General features: G+C 45.2%; 1 protein-coding gene across 32 annotated transcripts in view; it reads right to left on the bottom strand.

The window, feature by feature from the left end:
- Ermard (ER membrane associated RNA degradation) overlaps positions 1–15,396 on the bottom strand; it is a 48,495-nt gene that overhangs the window by 13,034 nt on the left and 20,065 nt on the right. For 15 of the 32 annotated variants that reach the window (XR_003952142.1, NM_001360402.1, NM_001360400.1 and 12 more), the window contains one exon: positions 12,780–13,432. The exons of 1 other annotated variant lie outside the window; for it this stretch is intronic. Coding sequence is in view for 23 of the 31 variants with exons in the window: in NM_001360402.1 (NP_001347331.1) it covers positions 13,246–13,432 (187 nt within the window). In the remaining 8 variants the exon portion in view is untranslated. Of the gene's footprint in view, positions 1–2,016; positions 2,596–3,353; positions 11,187–12,779; positions 13,433–15,396 lie in introns of those variants that run through there. 16 more of the 32 variants (XR_003952143.1, NM_001039552.3, XM_030249851.1 and 13 more) reach the window with 11 other exon arrangements.

Raw genomic sequence — 15,396 nt, 5'->3', positions numbered from 1 at the left:
CAGGGCACTGGGAGCTGTCTGGGACTGGAATTTTACCAACAGCAAGCCCAACCTCAAAGTCCATCCTGGGCCCCTGCAGCCACACAGGTTTCTTAGGGGACCAGTGAGCCCAGTTCCCAGTATAGGGTCAGGTGGAGCTATGGTCTCCCATCTGGTTGAGAAGCCAGCTCAGAGGATCCATAGGAAGAAACTGAGTTGCTGGGATGGACTTTCAAGAACAGGTTCTAGTGGCTGTGGGAGCTTTGTAGGATGATGGGAAAATCTGTTTAGAATTCAACCAGGGGAAAGCAAAGCACATGGCTCAGTGGCTAGCCTGCCATCCACAGCCCAGACAGGTGTGAGCACATGTGCATGCGTGTGTGTGGGTGTATGTGTGCGTCTGTCTATGTGTGTGTGTGTCTGTGTGTCTATGTATATGTGTATGTGAGTGTGTGTGTGTGTGTGTGTGTGTATCAGTGGCTAGCCTGCCATCCAAAACCCAGACAGGTATGAGCACATGTGCATGTGTGTGTGTGTGGGTGTGTGCGAGTCTGTGTGTCTATGTGTGTGTGCATGTGTGTGTGTATCAGTGGCTAGCCTGCCATCCACAACCAGACAGGTGTGAGCACATGTGCATGCGTGTGTGTGTGGGTGTATGTGCGCGTCTGTCTGTCTATGTGTGTGTCTATGTGTGTCTATGTATGTATGTATGTATGTATGTATGTGTGTGTCTGTGTGTGTGTCTATGTGTGTGTGTCAGTGACTAGCCTGCCATCCACAACCAAAAAAGGAGTGTGCACATATGCATGTATGTGTGTGTGTCTGTACCCAGACAGGTTTACGTGTGTGTGTGTGTGTGTGTCAGTGACTAGCCTGCCATCCACAACCCAGACAGGTGTGTGCATGTGTGTGCGTGTATTTGTCTATGTGTGTGTACCCAGACAGGCTTACATGTGTGTATGTGTGTCTATGTGTGTATATGTCTGTGTGTGACTGTGTGTGTGTGAATGACTAGCCTGCCATCTACAACCCAGACAGGCTTACCTGTGTGTGTGGATGTCTGTGTGTGTGTGTGTGTGTGTCAGTGACTAGCCTGCCATCCACAACTCAGACAGGCTTACGTGTGTGTGTGTGTGTGTGTGTGTGTGTGCAGCAGACGCGCGTGCACAGCCCTGGTTCAGGGGCACAGAGAAGCTTCCCAAGGCTAACAGGAGACTTAGTACAAAGACACTATATTGAGCAAAGATCATGATCTTGTCCGGACAACTGTGTACCGTTGTTCCAGCCACCCAGAGCATCTTTGGCTCTGTCTCTCCAGTGTCTGCCACAAAGGACAAGCTGAGCTATGTTTGCCTCCTGTGCATGTACACCATGCTTCGCTGCTATGGGAGAAAAGCACTCTGACCTCCAGCCTTCAAGGCTTGCCTTTTGTGTGCTTTCCCTGGGGCAGGAACAAAGCTGGAGAACTCAGAGGATGTGGGACAGGAAGAGTCACCTCCTAGCCCTAAGCCATCTCCCGAGCACCCTGGAGCTACATCTTATCTGTTGGCTGAGCACCTGGGGAGTGGGAGTGGGGGGAGGGGGACCACTCTTCAGCCAAGTTGCAGAAAGGAGATGAATGTATGTGAAATAATTTTGTGGAAAGCACCAAGGAGGTCATTGGCTGGCTCTGTGGCCTGAGCAGGCATTAAGGCAGGCGATAAAGCCCCAAAGGAATCTGGCTGGGAAAGCGGTATGAGGGCGGGGCGTTCACGGGGCACACCTGTAGACCTCAGACTTCATGGAAACACAGGTATCCACAGACCATAGCCACAGGACAGATTGGCGGGGGAGGGGAGGAGATCTAGGATTCAAGTACAGACGAATGGTGTGTAATGACTGAGGCCGCTCTTGAAGTCTGAAGGTGAAAAGCCAAGCACACAGAAGTGGGAGAGGGATGGGGGGAGGTTGCAGAGAGAAACATTAACCAAGTGGCAAGGCTGAGATGCTTGTCTGACTGTTGCTTTGGGAAAGTTGATCTACAAACAGACCCACCTGTTCCCCTTGTAAAACTTTATTTGGGCTGTTGGGGAACCTGTTATCAGTGCTTGTTTAAACATTCCACTAAAGATCTGGGTGGTGTGTGGGGCAGGGAAGGCACTGCAGGCACAGTTTGCAAATTTGGAAGCTTGTTCCCATTTCTGGAGAGGAAGTTTGGAGGTGGTGCACCTATAAGACCAGGAGAGAGTTTCTCTCTCGATTCATAGCGACTTCAGGTCAGGTCAGGCCAGGCCAGAGTGGTTGCATTTGTGGGTATGCAATTTAGTTATTTTTCTCATGGCTTTTTCACAGAAGCAACTTAAGGAAGTGATGGTTTACTCTGGCTCACAGTTTGAGGGTACAGTCCATTATGGTGGGGAAATCCTGGCGTCAGGAGCCGGAGGCAGTTGGTCACACTTTCTCTCCAGTTGGGAAGAGAGAGGATGGATGCTGACACTCATTCAGCTTGCTGTCTCTTTTTTATTCAGTTGAGGAAGGACAGCCCCTGAAATAGCACCATCCATTTAGGGTGGGTCTTCCAATCTGGAAACTCTGACAGATTCATCCAGAGGGTTTTCTCTAGGTGCTTCTACACCCCTAGAGAAAAGTTCACAGTCAATATTAACCATCATAAATCTATAAAGAAAATTCTTTTAATTTGCCACAAATGTTTCCACACTCAGTTTTTTTTTTATAAAAAAGCATTACTGCCTCCCCCCTGCTTTCTCCAGACGGATGGCAAGTATGACTAAGGGAAGCATTCGGTTTCCTGGGCACAATTAATGGAAACCATGTCTTTACAGTCTCAGAACAAACCAAAGCTCCTTCCTGCTGGGACAGCATCTGATAAGCTGGACCCCTGGCCCGGCATGCATGCGATCCAATGTGGATTGCCTTGAAGAATCTCAGGGTAAAGGCAAAACAGGTTTTGAGCAGGAATTTTGCTTCATAGTAGGAGTCTCTTTACCAGACTGCAAAGTGGGGGATAGTCTGGATTAGTGAACAAAGTGTTCTGCGTATCCAGCTTCTCAGTATCCACTAAAGGGAAACAATGGCAGGAACCATCCTTGCAGAGGACATGGTGAGTTACCCACCCCTGCCTTCCATTCAGGCTTCTCCATGGGATCATGAGAGAGCCTGATGGATGAGGCTGTGTGTGGCTCAGAAAAGAACACCTTCCCCACTGTTTTCTATAGCCAAGCTTCACTCAGTAAGAAGGCAGTAAAGAACGTTTGTTCATTACTAGTATGAACAGATCCTCTTCTCTGCAAACATTGCGCTATTAAGCTGCTTCTTCTTTTTCCCCTTTCCTCTTCTTCCTCCTCCTCCTTTTCCTCTTGCTCCTTCTCTTCTTCTTTGAGACAATATCTTACTATGTAGCCCTGATAGGTCTAGAACTCACTAAGCAGATCAGGGTGGCTTCAAATTCACAGAGATCTGCATGCTTCCCAAGTGCTGGAAATGGAAGCATGCATTTCTTTAGAAAGCTGCAATTCTTGTCTGCTGTACTCCTCTTTTTTTCAGTTGCCTCCCACCTGGGCTGCTTCACCCTGGGTCCTGGACCATGTATTGCCCTGACCACTGATTCCTATACCTAGTCCTCTATTTCTTCTGCTCATTCTGATGAGTGTCTTTATGCATGTAGATGGGAATTCCTTCCATGAAAACCAAACAATGATAGCAAGAGTTGGATTTGCACAGAATTACAAACAGGGAGGCCATGGATGGCTGGGAAGCAGGCTCAGTCCCAATGCTGCTGCATTTGGGAAGTTAGAGTACTAGTGGTGGGTTTTTGTTGTTGTTGTTTTTGTTTTGTTTTGGGTTGGTTTGTTTTTTTTTTTTTTGAGACAGGGTTTCTCTGTATAGCCCTGGCTGTCCTGGAACTCACTTTGTAGACCAGGCTGGCCTCGAACTCAGAAATCTGCCTGCCTCTGCCTCCCGAGTGCTGGGATTAAAGGCGTGCGCCACCATGCCCGGCTAGTGGTGGTTTTTAAAAGATGAGAATGGGGCTGGGGAGATGGCTCAGAGGTTAAGAGCACTGCACTGGCTGCTTTTCCAGAGGTCCTAAGATCAATTCCCAGGTCCACATGGTGGCTCACAACCATCTGAAATGAGATCTGGTGCCCTCTTCGGGCCTGCAGGCATACATACAGGCAGGCCACTGTATACACAATAAATAAATCTAAAAACAAAACAATGAAAGGTGAGAATGTTGAAGCTTTACAAAGTCATGGGCTGGTACCAACATACTCATTCTGACCCCTAGCAGTCTGAGGGCATGTATGCTGAGCTTGTGTGCACCCTGTCTACCAGCTGGAAGGGAGAACAGGTCCCGAATACTTGTTTCATGGAAGTTGACTCAGGACAGCAGAGTGCCATCCATTTGATAGTCTTCAGCTTGACAGTCTTCCCCTCTCCAGCCTATTACTCCCTAGGAGACAGATACACGGAGGCAAACCTCTATGATCCCCTTCAGTGACACAAGCTTTGTTCTGTGCCTTCAAGGTAGACATCATAAATCACAATGTGGTTCCACAGAAGCAAATGAGCGGAAGACACAACACAGTGCCATGTCAGGACAGGGATGACTTATGGAGGCATCACCTTGGCCCACTCCTCCTGTGCTCTGTGGTTTCCATGGAGACCAGCATCAGGGGTCTGCTGCACAGGGACATATGTGTACACCAGTCTTCCTGTGTATTTCCTGTTTGCTTTTTAAGAAATGTTCAGAAAGTGTGTGCTTTATTCATTAAGATGCACCACCATGTGATAGTACATCTTTAACCAACCCATGTACCTGCCAATTTATTTACTGCTCTCAATCTCACTGGGTCACTATTGTGCTCAAGGAGGGACTTAGCATGAACATAATGCAAATTAACTCTCACCATTAAAGCGACCAGTCATTCTCTTTTCCAATGCAGGGAAGAATGTAAGCTTTATCATAATTAATTAGTAATTAATGTGTAATTAGTTATGGTCAATATTTTGTCAAATGAAATTGAGAGGAACTCAACAGGGTTATAGGTACCTTAGGAAATAATATATATTCTTACTGGGTTTTGTATGATGCATAGTAATGAGAATAGATAAAGATGTCAAGATCACATTCAAGAACTTTAAAAAATTATTTCAAAAACTGGTTAGAGGTAATTCTACCTTTTAATGGGTCCAAAAATAAAAAGTAGTATTAGACTCATAGAATCTTAAATAGTAATGAAATCCAGCATTAAAAAATAAATAATCCTATGATATGATAGCAATTACGTCTATCTCAGCAATATCCCACCCCTAAAAAACAAAATCAAGTAAAAACACACAAATTAGAAAATCTAATGATTGCCAGAGCTGCATATGAAATGGACATAGGAATGAACAGCTTTGAAGATGTAAAGGAATGCCCCACACAGCCATAAAGAAAAGACATCTCTAGTAATAAGCCTAACGTCAAAGTGAAAGCTTTTATGAAATGAAATTCAGACACCCAAAAATTTCCACACGTGAGTATTTAAGTCAGCACAAGAACAATGGCAGCTTTGGACAGATGGAGTGGACATTGTAAGAGGTCTTTCTCCCTGGCACAGTCTATAGACTAATACACTTGAAAAAATATACTAGTTGAGGGCTCTTATGATCATTATGTTTTTACATATGCTTTCACTGCTGGGAATTTGGTTCCAAACTTCAGGAAGAGACAGAAAAATCCAGAGTCCAGAGAGGGGAGGTTGAAGCTCTGTCAATTTTTAAGTTATAATGGTTTAATAGTTAAATCTTTGTTGCAGTAGATAAAAGAAAGATATAAAGTAAGGCAAAGGGTAAGAGAAAGCATAAAACTATGATGAACACCAAAAGATGTGAGAGATTAGGATATTAAGTTACAACTCAAATTATCATTGAAAAATTACTATGTAGAATGTGGCATTTGGCAACTATGCAGCTGTTCATAAAAATAAGTATGATGAACTTCCAAATTAGGTGAAGCAGCAGATACCAGTGACCGTCCATGCAGGAAGCTTAGGAAGGAAGACTGTGATCAGCTTTTGGAGAGGAAAAAGAGCTACAACCACATCTACCACCCTACAATACCGTATAGCATGTTTCAAAAGAAATCTAAATGCACGAAATATTTAAATGTTAAAACCACAAAATAAATGACAATAGAAGTCATGATCAGGGAAATTGTTCTTTATAAACTCAGAGCTAAGTGAAGAGTTTTCTAACTCAAATCCAAGCATAGAGAAAGGATTTTAAATTTCAACTACACAAAAATATCAACTTACTCATGAAAATCGACCATTATCAAATTAAGAAATCAAAACAGGCAATGAGGAGAAGTAAAACATTTTTATCACTTATTACAGCCTATGCCCTTAATATATAGAGATCCTAGAAGCCAGTAAGAAGGAAGAATATTGAGAACTCAATAGGCAAATGACTAAAGGCCTTAGGTAGACCTTCCAATGAAAGAGAAAATAAATACTATGCCTCATTAGTAACAGGAAACCCTATGAGGCTAACTGAATTGCAAAGCATCTTTATATTATAATACTCAGTAAATGATGCTAGGGATAAAGGAATCTCAGACACTGGAAGGCTATAATTTTATGCATCTCTGACCCAGCCTCTAGATGATGGCTGTCAAGACATCATAACATGCTTGTGACAAAATATATGGGATAAGTTGGTTTTCATTAATAAGCAAATAGTGTAATGTTAAAGTTATATGAAGCATCAGGGCATGGCAGTGTATACCTTTAATCATGACAGAGGCAGATGGAGCTCTGTGAGTTCAAACCAACCTGGTCTACAGAGAGTTCTAGGTCAGCCAGGGCTACATAGTGAGACTCAAAACAAAGCAAAAACAAACACAAAACTTCCAAATGTTATGCAGCTACTAAAAAAAATATTGGAGATGCTCTTTGTGTGGAAGACTCTCCAATATATATTGTTTATCGAAGCACTATGGTGTGGTATAGTTTATATAATCTGCTACCATTTGTGTAAGACAGGATGAACAGGAGTGTAGATAAACTGATTGTAGATGCATTGGAAACTTAGTTATGATTCTCATCCTTATTATATAAAGATCCTGGAAATCAATTAGAAATAATTCCTTACTCTGAGGAGGGTGTGAATAGAAAGCAAACTGTATATTACATGCTCTGGTGTTCTTGATTTCTCATCTATGTAAATTACATCTCATTTAACAATATAGACTTAATATTTAAATTCTGGAGTATAAAATTATAGTTTAAACTTTGAACACTTTCTGTCAAACTTGCAGCCTCATTAACAAATATTATTTTCCGGGAAGACAAACTCAACTCTCTTTGACTTTATGGCCCACTCATTGAGGTGCTATGAACAATAACTTCAATTTCATATAGCATTTACAGGAGTGACCTTCAAACACTATGGAGTGATTTTCCCTACCAAACGACTTTCCATTTCCTCCTTACTGTCTCTACTTTGCGACTCATGATGATGAAAGCCACTTCCTAAGCAATTGCTACGATCCCTGATTTGAGCTGCTTCCTGCAGCAGCTCCTCAGCTGGCTTCCTTACCAACAGTCCCCAGGACACCAGGAAGTCAGGAGCTTCCGGATGCTGCCTTTGCTTGGTGTACTCAGGCATCATTCCATGGTTTGCAGGGTGTCAGGCATGTGGAAATACTGTGGCTGAGATCAGCCTGCTTGCTCTGGAAGCCAGCCTAGTCAGGGCAGGTGGAATCTGCAGCTTTTTGCAGGATGGCAAAGCAGATATCTTTGCCCTACTGTCAGTCTCTGTTGCATCCTCCCCCTGGAAGAGCTGTTTCAACTCAGACATTTGCAACCTGCCCACAGTTTTCCTGGAACCAGCAAGGAGCCAGACAGGAAAAGATGAGTGTGGAGGAATCAAACTTGGATTATGGAAACTTGCAATAATGCCGAGTGGAAGACTGGGTTTCTGTGCTGACCTGGTGACCTAATAGTGTCCCTTGATGTGACCTGTGTCCTTATGTTGACACAGCCCCAGTGTGTAGGTTACACCCTGTTGGACCACAGCCTGATACCCTTACTTGTCCCCCTGTCCTTCACTTCTCTGGTGACTGGGAGATCAATTTTGGTAACACGTCTAGGTAACATGCAATGGGGGGGGGGGGGTTGGGGTGGTGGTGGTGACATGAGTGGATCACAGAGGTAGCTCACAGGTAACTCTGCTCCTGTCATTCCAGTCACAATGGCACTTGCCTGGGTCCCTCCTGTGGCCTCTGTGACTTAGTTTATCATCCTACAGCTTTACTCAGAGGCCAGATTTCACACACACCCCTTTAGGCTTGAAGCACCCTGGCTTTGGAAGCCTAGCAGCCTTTCAGGGCCCCATTTAGTAGCCCTGCACCTTGCCTGATCCCTATCAGCTCTTGCCTTGTCCCTTGGCCACCCATCCCGGCTGGGCCCTCATGGTCTCACTGTGGTCTCCTGAATGGAGTTAAGTCCTGGGAATTGCTGGAACCAAGCACCGTCCCCCACCCTTCTTACACTGGCATCTTGAGCACAGACATCAACCTCTCAAATGGACTTTCAGAGTCTGGCTGAACTTTGACCTTGTGTGAGCTAGATTGTGACTCATCTGAGGTCAGTTTGCTCAGCCAGCAGCTGACTGTGGTAACTTGAGTCAAGTGGATATGGAAATGGTTCCTTCCTCTACATCCTTAAGGGACCAGAGCATATTATCCCGTAGGTTCCAAAACGGAGAAGGGGAAGCAGTGGAAAAAGAGATAAAAGCACAGACGCCGTAACTGCAGACTCAGCAAGTCTGGCCTGCACAGTTCTGGCATTGGAGCACGGCCCTGGGCCTGTGGGTAGCCATGAACGCTGTTCTTCCTGGCAGCTCTTAAAGGGGTCCTTTGCCAAAAATAAAAAACTCATGAAGTTGGGTGTGATGGCACAGGACTGGGGTAGACTGGCTGATTCAGGGTGACACATAGAATATCACAAGCATGATAAGAACAGATTCCTGAATGGTTTTGAAATCTCAGGTCCTGGGTCTTAGAGATACTTCACTTGGAAAAACACAAGGATATTCAGGCACAGGACTTGAAAGCACTGGGGACTTCAGGCACGGGACTTAGCACAGCAGAGCTTAAAGGGGGTGGAGGGATGTGAGGTGTTGCACCGGATATTTAGCACCATCTGGACATGACCAGAACTTAAGGGAAGCAATATTCCCACCATTTGTCAGCCTGTGAGTATCACACCTCGTGGAGGACCCCTAAGGTGTGGCTTCACACCTCCTGTTCCCACCACTGACTAACACAGCTCACGGCAGCTGAAGATCAATATATAAACACAATGCAATGTTTCCATTGATTTAGCAGACCCCTCAGCCACTAACTTAGGTCCAAACCTCATCCAGGACATGGACAAGATGGGTCCAACTAAAGAAGAAAACAAAACTATTAGCTTTTCTACCATTTAAGGTAATACAGGAAAAATAAGCAAGCAAGCAAATAACAAAAACAGAGCCAAAAGTGTGAACTGCCCAGGTCCAGATGGATAGTCAGGATTTTGACTCCAACAAGACTGGCAACTAACATAGAGGCTCCTGAGGATGGGTTAGCATGGGACCATGGAAAATAATGTCTTAAGTGGGAAGTGAGGAGCCACAGCTTGTGGGAAAAGGCTTATATCTAAATAAATTCAATACTATGAGAATTTTACATGCTGAGACATGAGGGAGGTCCTAAGCTTGTTAATTAAGAGTGAAACAGAGAGATTGGAGGCCCCTGTGCCCACTATCCCTGCATCACCTGCAGCCCCTACCCTCTGCTCTGACTGGGATTTCCTGGACCTCATAACCTAAGGACTGGCCTTAGCATCACAGCCCTCCACTCCCAGTCTGTGGACTGTAGTGCTTTCTTGCTGATCTTGCATTTTGCTGGGCTATTTCTGTCTCCCTGCCAAGCTGCTGGAAAGGTTTTGAGATTACAGATTGCATTTCTGGGACTCAGAGGAACTGTCAGTGAGAGTGACCACTAAGCAGCTGAGGACCAGCCATCCCTGCCTCCTTCACAGGGGAGTGAGTTCCAGGTTTTCTCAACTAAGTTTTCTACCGTCCTCCTAAATGGAATTAATAACATTGTCTTGGGGGGTATTCAAAGTCCTGAGCAAAAGGCTTTGAAACTATGTAAGCTTTCTGTAAAGGTAGCATTTAATATTTATAATGGCAAGTCTATGCTTATAAGGATCCCCAAACTCTAATCATTGGCTGGCACAGGACTTCACTTTATGGGTAGCTTTTTTGAACTGAGCATATTTCATTTTCAATTAATTAATTATGTGTCAAGGGGACATCCTGTATCCATCCATTTGGAGAACTTCTGATGCAATCAAAGACTTATCTTAATTGGCCCCAGTCAATTCACATGGACACTCTACAATTCAGACACAGCCCATAGGAAAACTGGTTCCAGGCCCTCTAAAGCCCAAACTCTGGCGGTACCACAGTGATTTAGTTTCATTAAAATGTTTTAGTAGGGCTATAAAACAAACCACAGACACTCCCTTTTATCCGATGTAAGGAATTTTCTTTGTTAGTCCCTAAAAGCCAATCCCACACGGGCGGGCGCCATGCTTTGGCAGCAGTGTTGGCAGACTGGCTGTGGTGTCAAGGTGTGAATTCAGCCTGCAGCTGGGGAGAGTGGGTGGTTAGAAGCCAGTCTCCACTGCAAGCCTGCGCCCCTCCTTCTCTGCAAAGCTCAGTCCAGTCCCTTTAGACAAAGGGTTCCCCTCCCCCATCAGCAGTATGGTGATTGGTGGTTGGTTAATGGTGACCTTGGTCCCTCCCTCATTCTCCTGTCACCACCACTGGCCACGATGATGTCTTCCCCCAAGAGATTAATTCACACAATACAACCCCAATCTTCCCTCATGAAGATGGACAAGATTTTTAGACTGTGATTGTTCATGCCTTTCATCAATACAGAATTAAATGAACGGAAGGCCGAGCCTTCAGGTGAACGCAATGCTCCACAGCCCCAGTGGCCAGGCGCCAGTGGTCACTTCCCACTCTTGTCACCTTGGACCTACCTCTCTGTGGCCAGATGAAAAAGGAAAGAATTCCTTTTCCTGGAGTCACAGGAGTTGGCAGGAGACGTCTTCCCACACAGCTGGCAGATTACTTAATGAAGAGCGCCACCCTGTGTCTGACTAGAGAAAACACAATCAGGAAAGGACCTAGGAAGTTCTCTAAGGGAATCCAGCATCAATGTGTTCCAGGGTGACTTCCCCTTATCACGGGGTTCACCCCTCAAGGAGCTAAGCTAGACAGAGGCCCCGTTAGCAGCACAGCCCACAGTGAGACTGCAAGCTTCCACTGACGATCCTGTTGGGATACATAGCTTTGGCAAACTCCAGGTCGGTTGACAAGAGTGCTACCTGTGCCAGGTTCGGATCCATAGGTTAAAGAAACGAAAGCTACTCTCAGCTGGGGCTTCAGGTGAGGACTTGAGGGAGACCACTGTTTTCCCAATGGTTAATTCATGTAAGGCTGTGAACGGCTGGAATGTTAGTCACATACAGTGAAGACACGCACATAGCAACACACGCATCACACAGCCCAGTGTGACAGAGAGAATCCAAATCATCTATGAGGAAGAAAAGAAGAAGAGCCAGCATTGGTTGATACAGTAGGCACAGAGCAGAGCATCTGCTGCATCACTTTTTTTTTTCCTTCCTGTCAGTCAGATGAGGTATGCAGTGGCGATGTCAGCCTCAACACTGCACAGATGAAGACAAGCCCTCAAGGTTATAGAGCTCGCCCACAAGCCTGGTAAAATATGGAACCAGTATCTTCCTCTGCGCGTGCTCACTTCTCCAGCATTGGGTCTGCAATGCCAACCTTCCGGCTGACCTCTGCACTTCTGTTTCCTTTTCTAGGGTGACTCCTGAAATGATATTTTCTAGAGGCCACTGGCAGAGATCCACTCACAGGAGTTGAGGAATCTCTTGATCCAGGATTGAACCAGGCCTCAGACAGGGCAAAGCCTGCTCGACTCAGCACGCCTTTGTGGGATGTCACCTTCCTGAGATTTCCCATCAGTCTCCACAGCATGGCCCCCAGCTCTGGTTCTTTCTGCTCTCAGAACCCCAACCTAGAATTACAGCTCATCTCTTCCACTTTCTGCTGGACAACCTAGAGAGTTCCAGAGTGGTGTCTACCCAAACAGGCTTGTCCTCCTGGAACAGAGAGACAGTGCCTAGGACTACATGTTGAAAAAGTCATTCATTTTTGTTTTTTCTTTTTTTTTATTATCTTTTAGAACCTCTGTATGTGCTTCTCTTGGGTCTTCTGTTTGCTATTTCTTTTGCAGAGCAGCCAGCCATGAGCAGCACTACATGTACTTCAGGGCAGGGTGAGCTTTGTTTGCAAGTACACTTGGCAGTTGCCTTGGCCATACAGATAGCACCTTCAATCAACAGTTGTTCAGAATCTTGAATTTGTACCTGTATCATGCAATCACTTTCTCTTCTAATGTCATGCAGGAGAAAGCAAGTCTCTAAACGTCTATCACCTGGCCTCACTAACATACTACTGTGGTATGCATTTCTTAACACACACAAACTTTTATTTTATCTTGTTTTTTAAGGTGGAGGGGCTGGAGGTGGTCTCCTTACATCTACTAGGCTGGTCACAATCTTTTGATCCTCCTGTCTCTGACTCTCAGGCACTAGGATTACAGGCATGTACCACTATACATAAGTGATATCGTTTTTTTAGGAAAAATGAAAGGCAACATAGAGTTCATGGTAAACATTTTTAAAAATCATTTAATTAACAAAGCAGATTCAGAGGTGGGTTCCACTCCCTTGAAATGATGCAATATGATGAAATGGTCCAGGATACAGGACCTTGTGTTGCTGATGTGACACACAAGGACAGGTCATTATGCATGAGAGCCAGATGACCTAGAAGTGATGCAGAGCATGTCTGTGGACCATGTATCCTTTATGTGACTCATTGAAGACATGGCACCATGTAGATATTGTTCCTTTAAAAGATAAGGTGTTAAATCTGAGGGAACAATTAAATCCCAAGTGATGAACCGCAACTTTGTATTTTTACGTTCTTCCAGAGGTTGGCTGTGTGCTGGGGTGACGGTAAAATGCAATGGGACAGACAGGATGTGCAGCTGCCACCAAGTACCACCAAGGTCTCCTCTATAGCTCAGTGTCACGACCAAAAATACCTTGATTCGTGATTTCTTTGTCAGCTTATGTCAACTTTATTTGTGGTTTTTTTGGCTAAATGTATTAACATTTGTTTCTTCTCACTGAAAGTCCAAATCCTCAACAAAACTGCGTGTGTAAGAGTGGTGGCTTCACTCCACTTGTTCTTCTCTCGGCTGGTGTAGGCCACTAGGTTCTCAGTGTACTGTAGGACCAATTTTAAGAATCTGTTAAAGAGACAGTGAGGAATGGCAGTTTGTCTGTCCTGTTGTAGAATGTAGCAGCGTGCATGTCTTGTCTTCTCTTGGAGACATCCCTAACAATTACTCAACTGTGTTTGCATTCAAGAAGAAGAAATACATGCAAAATGAAAATAAGAGAAACTGATAGAGAAAGATCGTAACGCTGGGACCGGTGCTCTCCAAGCTGTGCTGGGTCTTAGAAGACATGAGAGTCTTTTCCCACTCAGATCTTGACATGGTGTTTCTAAGTGATAGAATGCAGTTGGAAGACTGCAGGGCCATGTGGCTCAGACTGACAGAGGCTAGACACATGGTGAGAGAAGTCCCACCCACAAGTCCCTCTGCTACTGATGCTGCATCCCTTGCCTTTCTTCCCTTTGTGTTGACCTGGCTCTCTGAAGAGAACCACCATTACTATGAAACACTTGCCACTGCTAAAACCAGTTTTCTTAAAGTTATTCCCTAAGATGGCAGCAAGTTCCACCTGATTATGATACACTTCGTTTCTACACGTCCAAGTTTATCCTCAGTCTTCTGAGGACTGTAGACTTTCCTGTTTGCACTTCTCATGAAGCTATGCTACAGGAATGGCACAGCGGAGCCCGAGGAGCCTCTGTCTGGGGAGCGGCTTTCCTCTGGGACAGGTCTACTCCTCAGGGACTCTAGGAGGCTGCTACTAGGATGTAGCCAGGTGTCATGGGTGACTGTCACACAAGACACAGACAGAGAAGCTACAAAGCAAGCACCACTGGTGCTAAGGCTGAGTACCCTAACGTACTTGCCACTAGTGCTAAGGCTGAGTACCCTAACGTACTTGCCACTGGTGCTAAGGCTGAGTACCCTAACGTACTTGCCACTGGTGCTAAGGCTGAGTACCCTAACATAGTTGCCACTGGTGCTAAGGCTGGGTACCCCAATGTAGTCACCAGTGGTGCTAAGGCTAAGTACCCCAATGTAATCACCAGCCTTGCACACACTTGCCAAGGTTCTATTCGTCCATCTGGGCCCTACTTTCCTTTCTGTTGCTGTGATAAAATAACCTGACAAAAAGCAACAAAGGGCAAGAAAAGGACTTATTTGGCTTAGAATTCCAGATGACAGTCCATCAATGCATGGAAGTCACAGTGGTAGAAGACTGAGATAGCTCGTCATACTCCATCCAAAGTCAACAGTAGAGACAAACAAATGCAGTTATGCTACCTGCTTGCTGGATACTCAGCTAGCCTTCTCTCTCCTCTTACATAGTCCATGGTCAAACCAGGGAATGGTGCCACCCACATAGGCTAGGCTCTCTCACATCAATTAACAATCAAGACAATTCTGACAGACATGCCCACAGGCCAACCTGTTCAGAAAATTTCTCAAATGAAACTTGAGACTCCAGGTCCGTCAAGTTGACAATGAAAACTACAGAGCAGGTGAGATGGTTCATCAGGCGCAGCCCTCGTCAAACAAGCCTGGTGACCTGGGTTCAATCCCTGGAGCTCGTAGAAAGGTGGAAGGAGTGGGTGGAGCTGTCCTTTGACTTTCACAATTCCCCACCTCACAGCCTCCTCCCCTAGATCAATCTAAAACTACTGCTTTTAATACTAGCACTTAGAAAGCAGAGGCAGGCTGACTTCTGTGAGTTCAAGGCCAGCCTGGTCTACACAGTGAGTCTGGGCTAGTCTAAAACACACACATACACACACACACACACACACACACACACACACACACACACACACACCCCTCTCATACACACCGTATTTCAATCCATAAGATGCTACAATATGTAAGGACTCCTATCCCTTGGCAAGTACTACATACAGGCAGCTAATATACGAAAAACTTGTGGACATAGATGAAGGCTACATCACAGCGCTATAGTCGACTGAGCACAGCATACCATTTGTACAGCCTGTCTAAGGGGTGTCATGAGCACTGGGATCTCTGCATGTGGGGTTAAA

This window comes from Mus musculus, chromosome 17, assembly GCF_000001635.26.
Source record: "Mus musculus strain C57BL/6J chromosome 17, GRCm38.p6 C57BL/6J".
Classification (NCBI taxonomy): domain Eukaryota; kingdom Metazoa; phylum Chordata; class Mammalia; order Rodentia; family Muridae; genus Mus; species Mus musculus.
The sequence above is the reverse complement of the archived record's forward strand: the minus strand, read 5'-3'. Positions and strand labels throughout refer to the sequence as shown.